General features: G+C 39.6%; 1 protein-coding gene across 3 annotated transcripts; it reads left to right on the forward strand.

Moving 5' to 3' along the window:
- Window positions 1-3,371: 3,371 nt before the first annotated feature.
- On the forward strand, window positions 3,372-19,722 carry ponzr6 (plac8 onzin related protein 6). 3 transcript variants are annotated; one of them, XM_056234781.1, is made up of 4 exons: window positions 3,372-3,463; window positions 16,208-16,337; window positions 16,670-16,830; window positions 19,294-19,722. In XM_056234781.1, the coding sequence occupies exons 2-4, from the start codon at window positions 16,226-16,228 to the stop codon at window positions 19,492-19,494; spliced, it is 474 nt and encodes a 157-aa protein (XP_056090756.1). In that variant the 5' UTR covers window positions 3,372-3,463; window positions 16,208-16,225; the 3' UTR covers window positions 19,495-19,722. The 3 variants fall into 3 exon arrangements, with proteins under 3 accessions (XP_056090756.1, XP_056090757.1, XP_056090759.1); XM_056234782.1 differs by lacking the exon at window positions 3,372-3,463 and adding an exon at window positions 15,468-15,522; XM_056234784.1 differs by lacking the exon at window positions 3,372-3,463 and adding an exon at window positions 15,518-15,598.
- Window positions 19,723-20,223: the final 501 nt, after the last annotated feature.

The following is a 20,223-nucleotide window of genomic DNA, read 5'->3' on the forward strand; positions in this document are numbered from 1 at the left end:
CCTGTGTGCAGTTTTTCTTGTCTTTTCTCTGCAATCTGGTTTATGGGCTCTTTCCAAAACATTAGGTACAAAATACCTGTGAAACACTTCAAGAAGCAATACATATATATTTGTTTCCCCCTCAGCGAGTGATCAGTAAAAAGTAAATCATCGTCAGACTAAATACAATATTAACTGCTGTTTTGTGAACCGGTCTAAATAAATCAAACCCCTCAATTTGAGGTTTTTTTTTTTTTTTTGCAATAAACTAAACTAAAAATCCAAATAAAAAGATTAAAAACAACTGTGATACCAAATGTTGATATGCATAGATGTGTTGGTAACACTTTACAGTTAATTTGTTAGCTACATTAGTTTACATGAACTAAGAGCCATAAAATATAAATACTATAAAAATACTAAATATTAAATAAATAAAAAAACAATCGGAATATAAAATGGTACAATCATTTCATTTAAATAAAATAAAATCAATCATTTTTGACCGACACGCGAACAGTACCAGAGGGCTAATAACAAAAGATCCCATAAAGTTATATTTTTGGCAAATGTAAAGGCCTTTTCACACCAGAAGTGAAATGAATAAACTCACGTCCGGACAGAGGACACATCTCAAACAAACCTTTCAGCTGTTCTGGGTCACAGAAGAACAAAGTTTATCTAAAGTCATTTTAGCTTACTGGTATTTTGAATTGAATACATTGCTGAATACATAAGGTATGTTATTTCATATATTTAATAGGTGTTATGTAATATTCTGAATTTCCATTTCACTGTTTTTATTTATTTTGAGGAACACTGTTTTTCCCTGTTTTGTGCTTGTGAGAGATGAGTAAATATTCAGTCTTGAACTACAGTAACCATCATGTTCACACACAACGTCTCGGCATTTACTCTCAATCATTTAAGTCAATAACCAAGTAGCTTGCATTGCTTATTTGAAACAGTAACTCAGATATGTTGTAATTTAAAAAGTTACATGGAAAAAGTAATCTGATTGCATAACTCAAGTTACTTGCAATGCATTACCCCCAACACTGTGTCTATATATATATATATATATTTATTTATTTATTTATTTATTATACCATGGTCTGGGTGAATACTCGATTCTGATTGGCTGCAGGGTGTCCGTTAAAAAGTGATAGAGGACACCTAGTAAAGTAGTTCTGGTGAAACTGACTGTTTACCATTCGAAATTAATAAATAAATGCGCCGCCTACAACAGCTGTGAGTAACCATAGCAACAGGCAGTCAAAGTATCCGTTAACAATTTGCTCTATCAAAACAAACATCTAACGTTAGTTAGATATTACATAGCCTACTAATACAACAATGAGCGACTTCGTTATTTCTTTTAACATTTATGGAGAATATGACAACTTTGACGACTGGGATGCTGCTGAAGAAAGAAAAAATGTAAATAAAACGGAGAAACGACACAAAGAGATAACACCGGGAGCATTTAGGCAAATGACATCTCTTTGATCTGATTAATTTATTGCCCTCTATAAGCGCAAATCGCTGGAGCGCAGAACTAACGTTAATTGTTTTTTTTTTTTTTTTTTTGACTGTTGTTTGATTAATTGTTTTATGTGTAATAAAAAAATAACTATGCCTACCTTTGTGTTTCATGAAAAAAAAATGCATTTTTGAACCTGAAGGGTTCAAGCTGAGCGGACTATATAAATATCTCTGGTTGCTAAATAAACCGTCAGGCAAGTTATTATTTGTAAAAACTAAATTTAGCCTAATTAAAATATAAACTTTTATTTGGCAAGTGACCATGGTATAAGCGGGTTAATGCCCTCCGAGGTGTCCATTGTCAGGTTTTAATGGACTTCGGCGGAGGCAACCGTCCTCCGCTGCGCGTCGGGCGGTTCACACCTCCGTGGTCCATTAAAACCTGACAATGGACACTGATCGTGTACCGACAGACACCTCGTCGGGCATTAACCCTTACTTACATGGCTTGGTAGAATTGCAATGTAGAATGTGGTCTGTAATTTCTTGATAACCCGTTGCCATGAAAAACAGAGCGTTGCCATGGACGCAGTTCAGAGACGGAACGGACTATTTTCTTTAGCGGAAGCAATACAATCGTTTTTAAATCAATAAACTCCTTTTAAAATCAATATTTTGAGTCAAATTATTGATTTATTTGGTAGGTAGCCATGCAATAAGTGGGATAATGTATAGCGAGGTGGTTGTCATAGCGAATACCACCCCTTCAGGCTGATTAAGACTCCGAGGATTATGCTTCCGCTTCGCGTCGGGCTAGTCAGCCTGTCGGGTTGGAATTCACCGGCTCTGGTATTCGCTAACAACCGCCTCGATACATTATCCCTTACATATCAATGTGGTTTAGCTTGGCAAATGCCAGTTGTTTAATTGTCTTTTCACCATTTTTTACAGTCTATGCTTTTCACCAAATAATGTCTTTTTGGGGGGCAGGTTTCTTCTTTAAAAAAAATAAAAATATTAGGAGGGAAATCGTTCATTTACAAGGTTATGACCAAAATGCTGGGCATAGTTAAATATTGCTTTTGGTCATGTTTAAAACTACCTAGTTTTTATGCTAGATTAATTGTATGTTTTCCTAACGCAAACAAAACATTAAAATCAGCCCATTAAATTAAAACGGATGCTGAAGTGATCGAGAAAAGAACTACATAAGCTGCTAAATTTGCTGCTTTATTGCCATCACAGGGAAATCGTGTATCTTTGCTAAACACAGGCAAATCAGCTCTTGCGTATTGACCAAGACCAATGAAGTCCATGTGGGAGCGCCTCGCACATTCAAAACTAACCTCTCAAATCATGTTTGCTTTTCAAATAGCTTGCCTTCATTAAGAGGAATTACAATAGGGATTGTGTTTGCGTGCATAAATGCTCAAACTCATAATAGAGGTTGAGGACCTGATCCCGGCCTCAGACGTCACGTGCCCTTGAGATAATGCGTTTTGTTACCGGAGCCGACTCAATCTGTGTGTTTACGGATTCATCGTCATGTTGCAGTGTTTACACTTTGCGTTGCGCAGTTGTGTAGCAAACCTTTATTCCGCTCAGAGCCTGCAAACCGGTTTTGTTCCAGGATGTGTTGGGGTTTCTATGCAAATAATACCTTTAACAAATTGCGTTTCATATGATCATAATATCAAGTTTTCCAAATGTCATTGTTAACTGGTTTGTATTCAGGATGATTATTCTAATGATTGTCAGTGTCTTTAATTCCCTGAAACAGAAATGCACCTGTTTTTCTGCTATTGCGCTGCGCTGGTGATGCTGAAGGAAGGGTTGTGTGACGTGCTCACCTGTGGTCACGATGGCTTTTTGGTTTCCTCCCCCCCGTGAACAGCAGAGCATCACACACACACACACACACACACACACACACCCTCTGAAGACCAGGCTTCAGGCAAGTACACCGTTTTCTACACTTCTGCTTCACTTGTTTTCTGTGGTAATCCATTTCTGAACTGTTCCTGATGACTTTTTTGTTAGAATATTTTTCCTGTTTTAGTACTTTTTTGCTTTTAAACGAGCTTTTACACATCAACAAAGTTGTCTATAAATGTAAAGTTTCTCATTTAGTGTTAGTTTGCGCATGTACAGGCACTGCGGCTTTAATTGTAAATGACAGTAGCACTTATTAATACTTAGTCACATCCTCCAGGGTTTCGATATAGCACTTGTTTTTACAGCTGTGTCTAGCTTTATGCTGAATGTTTTACATCCTGGGGAAGCTGGAGGGTATTTACAAGTAAAATGAGGGGGGAAATATATGAAAAACCAGTTTCCCTGACCTTCCTCACGTCCTTTCATTTAATGTTGTTCTGTGGTCATTGGCAGCCATTCTGCTGTATGATTTTCCATAATGTTTTTCTTCCTCGTCATCATGCTATGATATTCTTTACCAGAATAACAGGTGTGGAAATTTGCATTGTGTTTCTCTGTGCCGTGGCGAGGGAGGGACCGTCCCTGCGGGTGGAGAAGGGATTTCGATCTGGTTTGAGTTTCACCGTGATCTCTGATTTTGTAGTGGATATAATAGATCAAACTGAAGTCTGAAGCTCTTCGTTATATATCCATATAATGTGATGCAATTTATCTGTTCACAAACCTGTCAAGACTTGCTTTACAACTGGCTCAGAAGCCTAAAAATTTGCTCAATAAATACTTATTATTTTGTGAGCTATCCAAAAATGGGACAGGTTTTGGTAGATTCACAGATAACCGTTTGTACTCTCGGCCTTTGAGGCTTTTTTGTGATGCAATAACCTTTAAAACAAGTGTGATTTTAATGTTATTGCTCTTTCAACACAGTTTAGCTCTGCTATTCATTCGGTTTGCTTTGTCTTATAAAATGGGGCAGTGATTTTAAGCTTATAGACTTGTATTTAAAATTATGTAAAACAACTTTAGATGGGTTAGAAAGTCTATGTAACCTAATGTCTGTGCTAGCAGTAAGTATATTTACAGTAGAAATATCATTAACTGTTGTATAGGTTTAGGCCATGATAATAACACAAAATAGTAATTCATCAGAACAGGTTTAAAAAGTGTCCCGTTTTATGTGACGTGTTCAGGTTACATTGAAACTGGAAAACCCTTGCGAATAAGAATTAAATTAAATATTACACTAAAGTATAATAATAATGATTATAAAACGGATAGTTGTCAGATATAGACATTGAATAACCAAATGTAAAATAACTGGATAGTCTTCACTGTATAAATTAACCTCTTAAGGCCCAAGCTGATTTTTTACATGCATTTTTTAATTCTCTTTGCTATTTGGGCTTATTGGAACCTAATTAAAATAAAAACTAAGAATCATCTTTTGATATGATGTACTTTTAGAGAAAAATGATGTCCACATATGTGGACTCATGGTCCGAATTTCCATAAAACACAATAAAGTCACCTTTGTGTAATAGAATGAAAAACCCTTTATTTCTGCCTTGAACACAGCAGTTTTTTTCCTGACTGTTTTTTAATGTATTAATAACACATACACACATATTTTTTAACATGTTTTGACTATCAGAGAGTAAAAACAACATGGAAACATTGCAATATTTAAAAATGTATACGATGGTTAATAGGGAGCCAATGCAATGTTGACATAACCGGGCAATATGGTCATACTTCCTGGTTCTGGTAAGAACTCTAGTGGCTGCGTTTTGAACCAGCTGAGGTTTGTTTATTAAGCGTGCAGGGCAACCACCCAGTAGAGCATTACAATGATCTAGCCTTGATGTAATGAACTAACTGTTCCACATTTTTCATTGAAAGCACATGAAGTAATTTAGATTTTTTAGTTTTAAAGTTGGTAATTGCTAGTCATCCAGATTTTATATCAGCAATGCATTAGTTTTTTTTGTATTGGCAAGTTTCGTCGGGGCGTGAAGAAATATAGAGCTGAGTATCATCAGCATAACAGTGAAAACTAATGCCATGCTTCCTAATGATATCTCCCAAGGGGAGCATGTATAGAGTGAACAGCAACGGTCCTAGTACTGAGCCTTCTGCCTTGTGGTACACCATACTGAACTTGTGATCAATAAGACATCTCTAAGGGATCATCGTTATCAGACACATCCAAATCTGTGTTATCTCCATCAATTAACCCAAAGTAGCTCCAATGCTCTTTGCACAGAAAAACGCACTGGAAATAAAAACATGATAAAATCAAATACAAATTAATTTAATTTATGTAGGTTTGCATTATTTATTTGTTATTTATTCCAATGGGATAATATACAAGCTAATTTACATGTGCACATTTTTACTAGCATATTACATTTTTACTAACATTTTCAACCCAACTAATTTAAGTATGTACGTATGTATTTAGTGATTTAATTGTTATTTATGTCATTGGGACCATGTGCACCTTTTTAGCTGCATCAGAGCTAGCTTTTTTCCCATTTTATGTGCATGTTTACTAGCATATTAGCTGTTTCGAGGAGCTTCAGTCCATAAGTACACATACGTGCACTTCATGTTTAGCGACCTACAAAGTTGGTAGTTTTGCACTTTTTTTTCTCCAAATTTGCATGTCATGACAAATATACAAGGCTTTTATAAATATCTAAATCAGAATAAGCCATGAAATATGACAGAACTTCTTAACTGGTCGACGTTTGTGTATGGAGCTACCACTTGAATCTGTCCTTGTGTTTGCCGCCATTTTGAATTTTGACCATAGTGTGTTATAAATTTCTGACACTACCAGATGGCAGTATAAGTACCCCCATACGTGTCCATAACACCACCAATTCAGCAGTGAACACAATTGTGGACATAAGAGCAAAAATGTGCTGTCCACGTACGTGGCCACTAAGCCCTAGGAGGTTCAGATTAATCCTTATTTAAAGCTCCAGTCCATAACTTGTTTGGGTTAAAAATGACCAATTGAGCAAGTACATAACCAGCCTGTGTTCAAAACTCTCTGCTTGCCGTAGCTCGATTCAAAGCGGTAAGCTTGTAATGATGTTTTTAATTCCAGTGCTACTGGTGGATTTTCACGAGAAATTCGAGCATGTCTTTGCGTCATTACGTCACATCTTTACACACTTCTGTACACACACATCTGTACACACATCTCTACACACACACACACACACATCCATCTGTACACACACACACACACACACACATCTGTACACATAAAGAAGGAGTCTTGGCTAGTAGGCTATGAGTGTGAGGATGCTGGAGGTGGAGATTTATAGCCTTTTCTCACACTTGATATAATTAAACTTATCAATTTGATGGCGGATCCAGAAAGGTTCAAACGACAATCACTAGTGAGAACAGATTCACCCGTTGTAAAATGCAAAAGTCTTTGGACTGAGAGTTTGGAAAAAGAGACTGCAACCGGCCCATGCGAAAACAAGGATAAATAGGCTATCTGAAGGGCTTTACATGTCGTCACGCAATGCTGACGTTGAACATTAACAATTTGACAACAAAGTATAATTTGTGCGATTTGACGTGATATGATAATCGATCGTTAGATTTAATCAGCGCTGTTTACTGCAATGGTATTTTTCAGTTAGTTGGTCAGAAGAACAAAAGTGGATGTTACTTGTTCAGATTACATTTTAGGGTGAAAAGTATTATGTTGGTCATACTTCCAAAAAGAATAATCTGTGATTCTGAATGCCAGTATCGACACCGGCGCGGCGACTGACAGCCTCACACCCTCCTCAAACATTGTGTTCATCCGCGCTGTGCCGTGTCGAGGCACAACTAAAGTTGATAATTCAGTGAATAACTGCAATTGCAGATTTCAAACAGAGGGGGCGACAAAGAGGAAAAACTGCGGACTGCAGCTTTAAGTTACTAAAGTTATTCAGTTTTTCTTTGTCCTCTTTTTTTTGATTAACATTATAAACAGACAGCAGGTGAAATGCAGTCTGAGAAGGGGATTTGGCAATTGACGAGTTTAAGCCCTCCGCAATCTGTCAAAACTGTTCCATGAATTATGCATTTCAGCAAACGTAACTGTTTATTAATTTAACTTTATTTAAGTTAAGTCATGCACCTTTCATTTTGAGGCCACACCCTTCTCCCCATCAAATAAATGCTGAATTCAGAACCACATACTCTTACAATTTCTGCCATAGAAAGGAAAAATAGAGTAGTATTTGTTTGCTAAATGGGGCTTGGGGAGATGTTGTAGATTTGGGGTGCTACGAGATATTCGTTTATAGGAGAACACTCGAATAAACAGCATAGGCCTATAAACATCGGGACTTTTGACTGCACATCACATTTTTGAGATATATTGATAATGCTTGCAATCGTAATGCAATGGACCGGTCTACGGGACATAAATTAATGTTTAAATTAAAGGGTTATTGAGCTGTTTAATCAGTCATATACAATAAATAGCCTGCACAGCGACAGGAAATAAACATGAACACACAATAAACCTGCCACAACACCTTTTAAAAAAGTAACAAACCCTTCCCTCGCGGGTCAATCTGACCCCCTTATGAATAAATCCCTGAGGAGTGCTTCAGTACATACACATAACAACTTAAAAATGCTAAAACTTTACCATAAAAGTATTTTATAATGTCTACATGTGTATCTGAATGCATAATGAAGAGAAACTGACTTTAATAAGACCCAGCGAAACAGCTCATTTGCTTCAAATAGTGATATAAGGCCAATTTTCTTTTCCACAAGAGGTCGGCAAAGACACCCAATGTAAGAAATTTTGAGCTGATTTAAAAGGGTTATGCATGAAATTGTGAGCTATTTTGAAATTAAGTTAAAAGAATGTGAGGAATGTGCTTAAATGACTTAATTATTTATTATTTATTGATCAAATCTAGCAATTTAAAGGTAAAAAAAAAAAAAAAAAATCTGCAAAAGAACCCCCCAAAATTGCATTAAAAAAATAGAAAAGAATTATCGAACTGAAATAAAACAAGCTTTCTGAAAAAAAAAAAAATAATAATAATAATTTTTGGTCCAAAGGAAAGATATGTTACAAAGTGCGAGGGAAGGATGAAGGTAAAAAAAAAAAAAAAATACAATTCCACATATTAATGACACTTTTTTTTAAATGGCCCACTTAAAGTGTTTATAATATACATACATTACTAAATGCAAAAATGAATAAATGCAAATTAATAATTATTTTTTTTTAAAAGTCTGTTGCATGCATTTACAATCCTACGTGGGGTGGAAAAAAAATTAGGATGGGAGATTTTTTTTTTTCCTAATCTTTTGTGTTCCCTCGCAAAACCTGTTGGGAGCTCGGACAGACACTTCCTGTTTAATGTCCCTCTGGCAGTGTTTCAGCTCCGTACGTTAATGGAGCGTTTCATAGTGTTTGAACTTGGACTCAAATATAAAGAAATGCGGTCAATGCTTAACTCAAGGAGATCAGTGAAGTTGGCAATATATTTACATAGGCTATTCGAACTTCCCGGTTCAATATTCTTGAGCTAAACGTTGTTAAAACACAAACGACAGCATCAACTCATAGTCAAAAATATAAAAATAGTCATTCAGTTTACACATCAATGGTGGCCCACTAGTCATACTACACTGCTTTTGCACATTTTATATTATAAAAAATATATTCAATAACTTATAACACACCAAATTTAGTTCACACATCACTGCTCTAATGTTGGTTGGTTTTGTAGCTTACTAATGTAAATAAATAAAAATGTATACAAAAATGTGAGGATGTCCGACTAAAAGCATTAGACATATGACCCACTATTCCGACAAAAAGCATTAGACATATGACCCACTATTCTGCTTCAAGTACCATGTTGACAATATGACATGATGTGGTTTAATGTACCTAAACAATGATTACTAAATTTCTCTCATATTGCTCCTCATAACCACTGAAAATGGTAAAAAAAAATCTTATTATGGACGTTATCTGACATTAAGCGTTTCTGCTTCACATTTTCAGCAGGGCAGCGGCCAGCGGAGCGGCTGTGGTTTGACTCCCCACGGTTCTCATGGGCTTTATATATAGCCATGGTCGTCAGTTTGGTTTGAATTGTGCGTGTGTGTGTGTGTGTGTGTGTGTGTAAATAACATAGTTTGGGAAATGAAAATAGACAGTCTGAAAACTTGTGATTATGAAGTAATGAAGAACCAATCAAATTGTAGGGAAATTATGTAATGCATCATGTCATTTTCCCCCATTCTCCTTTTCTATAAAAACTGTTGTATTTGTGTTTACTGGTGGGATTCTTAATGTGATTTGTCTGAGATCCTCCGGCCATGCTTATTGCTTCTTTTTGGGAGATTCTCTGAGAACTGCTCGAGAACTCCCGGCCGTAATAAAGAGCATTTAAAGGACAATTACGCAAGTATATCTGTAATTTAAGGTGCGCAGCAAGAAAACAAGTAAATTAGAATTATCAACTTGGCTGTAGTCGACTGTAGACTAGCTGTATAGGATTAGACGAAAGCTGTAGTCGACTGTAGACTAGCTGTATAGGATTAGACGAAAGCTGTAGTCGACTGTAGACTCGCTGTATAGGATTAGACGAATGCTGTAGTCGACTGTAGACTAGCTGTATAGGATTAGACGAAAGCTGTAGTCGACTGGAGACTCGCTGTATAGGATTAGACGAAAGCTGTAGTCGACTGGAGACTCGCTGTATAGGATTAGACGAATGCTGTAGTCGACTGTAGACTAGCTGTATAGGATTAGACGAAAGCTGTAGTCGACTGTAGACTCGCTGTATAGGATTAGACGAAAGCTGTAGTCGACTGTAGACTAGCTGTATAGGATTAGACGAATGCTGTAGTCGACTGGAGACTCGCTGTATAGGATTAGACGGATGCTGTAGTCGACAGGAGACTCGCTGTATAGGATTAGACGGATGCTGTAGTCGACAGGAGACTCGCTGTACAGGATTAGACGGATGCTGTAGTCGACAGGAGACTCGCTGTATAGGATTAGACGGATGCTGTAGTCGACAGGAGACTCGCTGTATAGGATTAGACGAATGCTGTAGTCGACAGAAGACTCGCAGTATAGGATTAGACGGATGCTGTAGTCGACTGGAGACTCGCTGTATAGGATTAGACGGATGCCGTAGTCGACTGGAGACTCGCTGTATAGGATTAGACGGATGCTGTAGTCGACAGGAGACTCGCTGTATAGGATTAGACGAATGCTGTAGTCGACTGGAGACTCGCTGTATAGGATTAGATGGATGCCGTAGTCGACTGGAGACTCGCTGTATAGGATTAGACAGATGCTGTAGTCGACAGGAGACTCGCTGTATTGGATTAGACAGATGCTGTAGTCGACTGTAGACTCGCTGTATAGGATTATACGAATGGTGTAGTCGACTGGAGACTCGCTGTATAGGATTAGATGGATGCCGTAGTCGACTGGAGACTCGCTGTATAGGATTAGATGGATGCCGTAGTCGACTGGAGACTCGCTGTATAGGATTAGACGAATGCTGTAGTCGACTCGAGACTCGCTGTATAGGATTAGACGAATGCTGTAGTCGACTGGAGACTCGCTGTATAGGATTAGACGGATGCTGTAGTCGACTGGAGACTCGCTGTATAGGATTAGACGAAAGCTGTAGTCAACTGTAGACTCGCTGTATAGGATTAGACGAATGCTGTAGTCGACTGGAGACTCGCTGTATAGGATTAGACGGATGCTGTAGTCGACTGGAGACTCGCTGTATAGGATTAGACGGATGCTGTAGTCGACTGGAGACTCGCTGTATAGGATTAGATGGATGCTGCAGTCGACTGGAGACTCGCTGTATAGGATTAGACGAATGCTGTAGTCGACAGGAGACTCGCTGTATAGGATAAGACGAATGCTGTAGTCGACTGGAGACTCGCTGTATAGGATTAGATGGATGCTGTAGTCGACTGGAGACTCGCTGTATAGGATTAGACGAATGCTGTAGTCGACTGGAGACTCGCTGTATAGGATTAGACGAATGCTGTAGTCGACTGGAGACTCGCTGTATAGGATAAGACGTATGCTGTAGTCGACAGAAGACTCGCTGTATAGGATTAGACGGATGCTGTAGTCGACTGTAGACTCGCTGTATAGGATTAGACGGATGCTATAGTCGACAGGAGACTCGCTGTATAGGATTAGACGGATGCCGTAGTCGACTGGAGACTCGCTGTATAGGATTAGACGGATGCTGTAGTCGACTGGAGACTCGCTGTATAGGATTAGATGGATGCTGTAGTCGACAGGAGACTCGCTGTATAGGATTAGACGGATGCTGTAGTCGACTGTAGACTCGCTGTATAGGATTAGACGGATGCTGTAGTCGACTGGAGACTCACTGTATAGGATTAGACGAAAGCTGTAGTCGACTGTAGACTCGCTGTATAGGATTAGACGAATGCTGTAGTCGACTGGAGACTCGCTGTATAGGATTGGACGAATGCTGTAGTCGACTGGAGACTAGCTGTATAGGATTAGACGGATGCTGTAGTCGACTGGAGACTCGCTGTATAGTAGGGCTGGGGTAAACGATTATTAATTAAACGATTAGTCTGTCGATTATTTTATCGATTAGTCGACTAATCTAACGACTAATTGAACGACTCTTTTTTGTAACATGGAAATTGCAGGAGTGCACATTCAATGCACAACAATTTTGATCTGGTTCTTACAGAGTATCTACACTGTAAAATGTTTGGTAGGCTACTCAAATGAGCCCTATCACACTTGGATGTGGTGCTCATTTTAATGTTTTCAGTGCTCATAAAAAACATCCGGACTGATTTTTCGGTTTTGTTGACGGGGGTGGGGTTTACATGCGCTTTATAAGGCACACACGCACATTTGCACACACACGCGCAAGGTCTCTCGCTCTCTCCCTCGCTGCGCGCGCTACACGGTTTGGAGCTCGCGAGCTCTAGATTCCGGGAGATTTTAACTAATTTGCGGTCATCAGGGAGCCGCTATCACTATGCGGGAGACTTGGGATGTCAACTCCATTTGACAAAGAGCGCAAATAACGACACCTTTACGTTTGGGACTAAATTTGAAGTATTCCCATACCTTCGATGATTTAGTGCGAGCTGGGGTTTTTTAGGACTTTTTCTTTTGTTGGGACTTTTGCATGGCTTTGTTGTGAATTCTGTGAAGAGGTTGCTGTTTCGTCCTCGATTCTGCAATGTTTCGGTCTCCCACGTGTGTGTGGCGAGCTGTGCCGCCGGGAACGGTGCAAAAAAATAAATACATAAATAAATAAAGAAGCGTCGACAAAAAAATATGACGTCGACGAATTTTTGACGTCGAAGCGTCGACGTCATCGACGCGCCGCTACAGGCCTACTGTATAGGATTAGATGGATGCTGTAGTCGACTGGAGACTCGCTGTATAGGATTAGACGGATGATGTAGTCGACTGGAGACTCGCTGTATAGGATTAGATGGATGCTGTAGTCGACTGGAGACTCGCTGTATAGGATTAGACGGATGCTGTAGTCGACTGTAGACTCGCTGTATAGGATTAGACGAAAGCTGTAGTCGACTGTAGACTCGCTGTATAGGATTAGACGAAAGCTGTAGTCGACTGTAGACTCGCTGTATAGGATTAGACGAATGCTGTAGTGGACTGGAGACTCGCTGTATAGGATTAGACGGATGCTGTAGTCGACTGGAGACTCGCTGTATAGGATTAGACGGATGCTGTAGTCGACTGGAGACTCGCTGTATAGGATTAGACGAAAGCTGTAGTCGACTGTAGACTCGCTGTATAGGATTAGACGAATGCTGTAGTGGACTGGAGACTCGCTGTATAGGATTAGACGGATGCTGTAGTCGACTGGAGACTCGCTGTATAGGATTAGACGGATGCTGTAGTCGACTGTAGACTCGCTGTATAGGATTAGACGGATGCTGTAGTCGACAGGAGACTCGCTGTATAGGATTAGACGGATGCTGTAGTCGACTGGAGACTCGCTGTATAGGATTAGACGAATGCTGTAGTCGACGGGAGACTCGCTGTATAGGATTAGACGGATGCTGTAGTCGACTGTAGACTCGCTGTATAGGATTAGACGAATGCTGTAGTGGACTGGAGACTCGCTGTATAGGATTAGACGGATGCTGTAGTCGACTGGAGACTCGCTGTATAGGATTAGACGGATGCTGTAGTCGACTGTAGACTCGCTGTATAGGATTAGACGGATGCTGTAGTCGACAGGAGACTCGCTGTATAGGATTAGACGGATGCCGTAGTCGACTGGAGACTCGCTGTATAGGATTAGACGGATGCTGTAGTCGACTGTAGACTCACTGTATAGGATTAGATGGATGCTGTAGTCGACTGTAGACTCGCTGTATAGGATTAGACGGATGCTGTAGTCGACAGGAGACTCGCTGTATAGGATTAGACGGATGCCGTAGTCGACTGGAGACTCGCTGTATAGGATTAGACGAAAGCTGTAGTCGACTGTAGACTCGCTGTATAGGACTAGACGAATGCTGTAGTCGACTGGAGACTCGCTGTATAGGATTAGACGGATGCTGTAGTCGACTGGAGACTCGCTGTATAGGATTAGACGGATGCTGTTGTCGACTGGAGACTCGCTGTATAGGATTAGACGGATGCTGTAGTCGACAGGAGACTCGCTGTATAGGATTAGACGGATGCTGTAGTCGACAGGAGACTCGCTGTATAGGATTAGACGAATGCTGTAGTCGACTGGAGACTCGCTGTATAGGATTAGACGGATGCTGTTGTCGACTGGAGACTCACTGTATAGGATTAGACGGATGCTGTAGTCGACTGGAGACTCGCTGTATAGGATTAGACGGATGCTGTAGTCGACTGTAGACTCGCTGTATAGGATTAGACGGATGCTGTAGTCGACTGGAGACTCGCTGTATAGGATTAGACGGATGCTGTAGTCGACTGGAGACTCGCTGTATAGGATTAGACGGATGCTGTAGTCGACTGGAGACTCGCTGTATAGGATTAGACGGATGCTATAGTCGACAGAAGACTTGCAGTATAGGATTAGACGGATGCTGTAGTCGACTGGAGACTCGCTGTATAGGATTAGACGGATGCCGTAGTCGACTGGGTACTCGCTGTATAGGATTAGACGGATGCTGGAGTTAATAGGGTTTGACTCCCCACGGTTCTCATGTGTTATGAACAGAGAAGCGTGTATTGCGCAGCAGCAGAATGGCTAAATTGAGCTCAAGGTTTTCCCTCTATAGAGGGAATGCATTAACGTCACTTCCCCGCCGGAACACGCCCCCCTCAGCGGGACTGAGTGGCAGAAGAGCTGCTGCGTGACTGGAGTTAATAGGGGAAACTGCGTTAACGCGAGTAAAACAAACTATTATCAGTTTAAACTAAAAGTTGGACTCGATATAGTGTTCCTTACAACTTATCAAAGATCCAGTGATCCATGGATATTGACATGCAGCCAGGAATCGTGTTTCCTGACATTTATATGTGCCTGATTTCGACGCCGGGGAAATAAATGAAGACAATTTGCCTGTAAACGTTTTATATAAATACAATATAGATAGGTCTAAATCTGAGTGATCACTTACATTAATGTTATACTGTATATCATCATATCGTGTAGCCCTAAAACTTGTATAGTTTTTTGTCAGTGTTTATTTAAAAACATCCAATTATGCAGAATATAGTCTGTTCTGTAGCTTTTTGCAGTCTGTAAAAATATACAGTACCTCAGATTTCTGGTCAAATCTAGTTGTACAGTCAATCGCAAAGCTCTTTCCCGTTTTAGATGTGTTTTGTGTGGTTTTCACGGCATTCACGCTGAAAACAAATGCTGCCGCTCAGTCTTTTTGCCACTTGTGGGCGTGACCGCATTCACTCCGGCCGACGGTGACGTCATGCGCATACCCTCTATTGAAACGGGTGAAACTTACATAGGTAAGGCCGCGTCTGCGCGTAGTACCCACCGTCCCCACCGAATGAAGAAAGCCCACAGTTTCTGAAGTACAGAGGGAATATAATTTTAAAGTTTTCTTTTTCAGGTATGGTACTGTATGTTCATCGAGTAATACTGGTTAATGGCGCTTCTTAGACGAACTCAATCTGTACAGTGAACAGGTCTGATTTAAACTAATTTACATGACGGAAACGAACGTTTTAACATGCAGAGAGATAAGCATATGTATGTGTGTGAGGAAAAATCATATGTAGAGTTCATATATATATTATATATATACAATAAATTTGAGGCATTATAAGGAACACTCTTGCCGTTTCTGTGACTGTTAGGGAGGGAGGGACTACTTTTTATGGCGGAAGGATGGGGTTGACTTATTTTACTTTAAAAAGAGAACATTATAATAAATATATTTTCGGTTTAAATATTTGTGTTATGTGGTAACCGTTTTATAAAAGCAATAAGGGTACGAGAGACCGTGCTGAATGTTGTATTTACAAGTCAATTTAACTTACAATTCTCGCCCTTCATCCGCGATTATTCACATACAGCACCGCTGTTCGTACCTTAATTATTGCTTACTGCTCCCCAACTAATACTACTAATTATTATTAGTAGTAGTATTAACATTAAAAATATAAATCTACATGTGCTTAAACACATTCCTCTATAAATAAATACCAATCTATGAATATGTATTTATTAGAAGCGTACGTTGAAGACAAGTTGTTGATTCTCACTTGTCTGGATTTTTCCATGTGTTTTTCCAGCTCACTGGAGTGATAATCATGGCTCATTCAACTGTAAGTGTCCAGCCAGCCATGATTCTGGCCCCTGATAACTTCAAGCAAAACATGTGGAGCACAGGAGTGTGTGACTGCTGCGACGACATGGGCATCTGTAAGTGTTCGGTGGAGAGAGAGAGAGAGAGAGAGAGAGAGAGAGAGAGAGAGAGAGAGAGAGAGAGAGAGAGAGAGAGAGAGAGAGAGAGAGAGAGAGAGAGAGAGAGAGAGGAATAGTATAGGCTACTGTAGAGTTAAGCATATGTTAGTGTGTGAGGAATGATGAAAATAAACATATATTTGCGTCCCAGACAACAACATAGTGTTGGCGCATGGGGGCCGGATATGGGCCGACACTATGTTGCTGTCTGGGGTTTGAGGACTTGAGATTTCGTATGAACCGAAAGCGTAACCAATTCTATGTGTTTGCCATCTGTGTTCCTGTGGCAGGTTGCTGTGGTTTATGGTGCACATACTGCCTCATGTGTCAGACCAGTGAGAACTTTGGAGAGTGTCTCTGTCTCCCCATGCTGGAGATTTGCTTCGGAGGCATTTTGCATCCAATCACATTCGCCATGAGGAGCAGTATGAGAGAGAGATACCAGATCAGGGTAATTGCTATGTTGTAATACAATTATTACTGTTTAATATAAATTAATTTCCAGCATCATCATTACTCCCAGACGATCACAATGATCCTTCAGAAATCATTCTAACATGGTGATTTGCTGCTCAAGAAACATTTCTGATTATTATCGATGTTGAAAACAATTGAGCTGCTTAATGGAAACCGTGATTTAAAAAAAATCGGGATTCTTTGATGAATAAAACTACTATAAAATGTATTAAATTGCCACAATGATGTGACTTTATTTGTTACGAATTGGAAAAAAACGTCGCAGTGCTTATATAACAACTTATATAAAAACGTGCTTTTTAAAAAAAACACAGGCTTTAAAATTTACATTTGAGGTTTGACTGAATACATCTTGTGTTGTAGAACAAAACACGAAAGTCTTTTCAAGTAAGACCTTATTTTACCTATAAATCGAAAAGGAAATTCCTCAAAAATTCTCATTCTCTCCAAGTTCAAGGAATACAAACTGAATAGCTTTATCAAGCTATTGCCAAACCGGATTGCTTTCGCAGTGTAAACGCTCATGTGATCGAATGTGTTCAAACAGCCACAAAAGACCGTCTTCTCTCCGTCTCCTGACCTCATGCGCAACATTATGGGAAGCGGCTAGACAGACAGATTTAAACTTTGTCGGCTGGAGACCCAAGTTTAGTTTGAAGATGAAAAATGTACCAAGCACAATGTTCTCTCACCATTCCTGATTTCTAACACACACTCACAGCGTTCGGCTGGTGTTGTGACTGTCAGAGCAGAACTAAAGCTGATGCTCTCTGTGTGTTTTTCCATCATCTCCGGTCGTGTTCATTTGTAAATTGCGCAATTGCCATTAGATCACAAGATCTGAAAAAAAACCCACACATTTACCCGCCCATAGACCCTCCCCTCGAGGAAATCAGGACAGAAGTGGTTGAAAGTGGACAGAAGAGACGGATTAAAACACCAGTAAACGGGAATATGTCTCCCTCGTCCACTTGTGATCCGATCGACCCAAACTCATCTTAATACCAGGAGTAAACAAGGCCTCAGTTTCACGTCACATTAGATCAGCGTTTCTCAAAGTGTGGGGCGCGCCCCACTGGTGGGGAATGGAAACATGACAAGTGGGGCGCGACAAACGGGAGAAAATGTGGTAATTTTTGTGCCCATCTCTATTAATTCCTCTATTTATTGAGCATAAACTCAAAACAAAACAACGACACATTTCAATGTAAGCCTTACTTAACCTTTTCACACGTAAGTTTAAAAGTTTTTAGAGGCGCCCGTTATTTAGATCATATCCCTTTATGGTTTCGTTGGTGACGCGTCATTGCTTGTCACACCGCAGCCACAATAGCGCTGAATCAATGACTGATTATCTACTTTTACTTCACAAATTTGTTGGCTATAGCAGGAAATATCTGATATTCCGATTGTCAAATATGAGCATGCGTTTTGTTGTTTAAACACCTTAGTTGAGCTATACGCGATGGGCGTTAGTTTATGCCAGATTTTAGAGAATCGGATCTGTTGGATTTAACACGTCAATTTATCCACTTCTCCCGAAATACATGAGAGTAAGTGGCCGGTGAACTGGGAGAAGCATAGAGTAAACTTGAAAGTTACTTACACGATGTGTATTTGATATGAATAATACGTGTCGTCTAATTATAATGTAAATAATTATTATTGCCGCTTCCATAGAAAGTGTGTATTTGACAAACTCTAAATGTATTGCTTTTTTAGTACTTATGTGAATTTAAATGTCTGAAACCTAAAATAAACATTATGTGGTTGAAAACACTGAATAGTTGTGATGTCAAGCGGTGAGCGCTCTCTGTCTCTGGCTCAGAAAATATAGCATACTACAAAACAGGCTCATTGCAGACACTAAATTAGTTAATCACTTAATGTTGAACTTTCAAAGTGCACCAGATTTATGAATTTATCTTTAAAACGTACTAACTTTTTTTCCGGGGGAGCATGCCCCCGGACCCCCCTAGGGGTGCAGAGGTCCACACCACACGCAAAATACTGTGAGAAACACAGAAGCTTATATGATAGTCTTCGAAAAATACAATTATTATTATAAAATATACCTAAAATACGTACATTAGGTTTTTACCACCTCCGCCTCGTTTTGAACCAGGAAAAACCCTGAGATATTATTATTTTATTTTTTTTCAATTTTGTTTGTTCTTTTTGCATGCAGTTTGCAGGGACAAAAATAGTAAAGCAAAGCACAACTAGTCCACACTTTTATTTTCTCCGTTTCGGAATTTGATGTTATCAGAGGCAAAATACAAACACAATTGCATTAAAGCCTAGTTTATTAACATTTTGTTGGGGCGATTGCATGAGGGCAGGTGGGGCACGAACCCTTCCCTACCTTCAAAGTGGGGAATGGCAGAAAAAGTTTGAGAAACACTGCATTAGATTTATTGTGTTTTCTCTCATGAAGGGTTCGATTCAGGACGACTGCTGCGCGGTGACCTGCTGCACGGTGTGTGTCTGGTGTCAGATGGCCAGAGAGCTGAAGGCTCGTCGACAGAATCTGGTGGTCATCAACTCCACCGTACACACGATCCACCAGCAGCCTCAAGCCTTCAACCAGCCGACTCAAGCCGTCAATATGGGCTACCAGCCTCCGGGATACCAGTGACCTTTAACCTCGAGCTCCCCGGAGAGCAACACCTGCTGTTCTGTTGAAGTTACGTAGTCGTCAGGAAATCTGTTAAGAAGTTATTTCTATATTCATACCTATAGCCTACTTGTTTAACGAGGCCAATATTTTTTTCTGAACAAATAACGGTTTTATTTTTTTATTTTCTCTATAGACAAATTGCCAAATGTAGATTTATATATATATATATTAAACTGATTAAAACTGTTTTGTTTCTTGTATGTGAATTTCTTTTCATAAATATCATTCTTAATATAACATGCTCGCCCGACAGAGTCAACTCAACAGAACTCGTGTTTAATGAGACGCTGAAATTATCACGGGGAATCTGGAAGGGCCGACTGATATACAGAAACACAATTGATTTGTAGCCAACACAAAGTATGAAACTGCAGCAACCAGCAAATCCCTGTGACCACACACACTGTGTTGAAGAATAGTGACACTCCCTCTTATTTCCAGAGAAACTACAAACAGAAAGATGATCCTTTTCAAGTGGCTTTTATCTAGCTATTATCACTGTGCACTCGTACGGTAAGCCTGTCGGCAAAGAAAGACAAAAGCACTGATTTTGACAACAACAACAAAAAACAGGAAAAAATGACATTTTAAATAAAAAGTTTATTAAGTCATACATAGAAGTTTTGGAACAACATGAAGGCGAGTGAATTATAAAAGAATTTTCATTTTTGGGTGAACTGTCCCTTT

Source organism: Rhinichthys klamathensis, unplaced genomic scaffold (assembly GCF_029890125.1).
Source record: "Rhinichthys klamathensis goyatoka isolate OS25496 unplaced genomic scaffold, OSU_Roscu_1.1 h1tg000405l_1, whole genome shotgun sequence".
NCBI classification, from domain to species: Eukaryota; Metazoa; Chordata; class Actinopteri; order Cypriniformes; family Leuciscidae; genus Rhinichthys; species Rhinichthys klamathensis.

What these genes read in the sequence shown, in the direction of transcription:
- ponzr6 (XM_056234781.1), top strand. Translation starts at nt 16,226, where the DNA reads ATGGCTCATTCAACTGTAAGTGTCCAGCCAGCCATGATTCTGGCCCCT. An exon ending in CTGCGACGACATGGGCATCT is followed by an intron (nt 16,338 to 16,669) that starts GTAAGTGTTCGG and finishes TTCCTGTGGCAG; the next exon opens with GTTGCTGTGGTTTATGGTGC. An exon ending in GAGAGAGATACCAGATCAGG is followed by an intron (nt 16,831 to 19,293) that starts GTAATTGCTATG and finishes TCTCTCATGAAG; the next exon opens with GGTTCGATTCAGGACGACTG.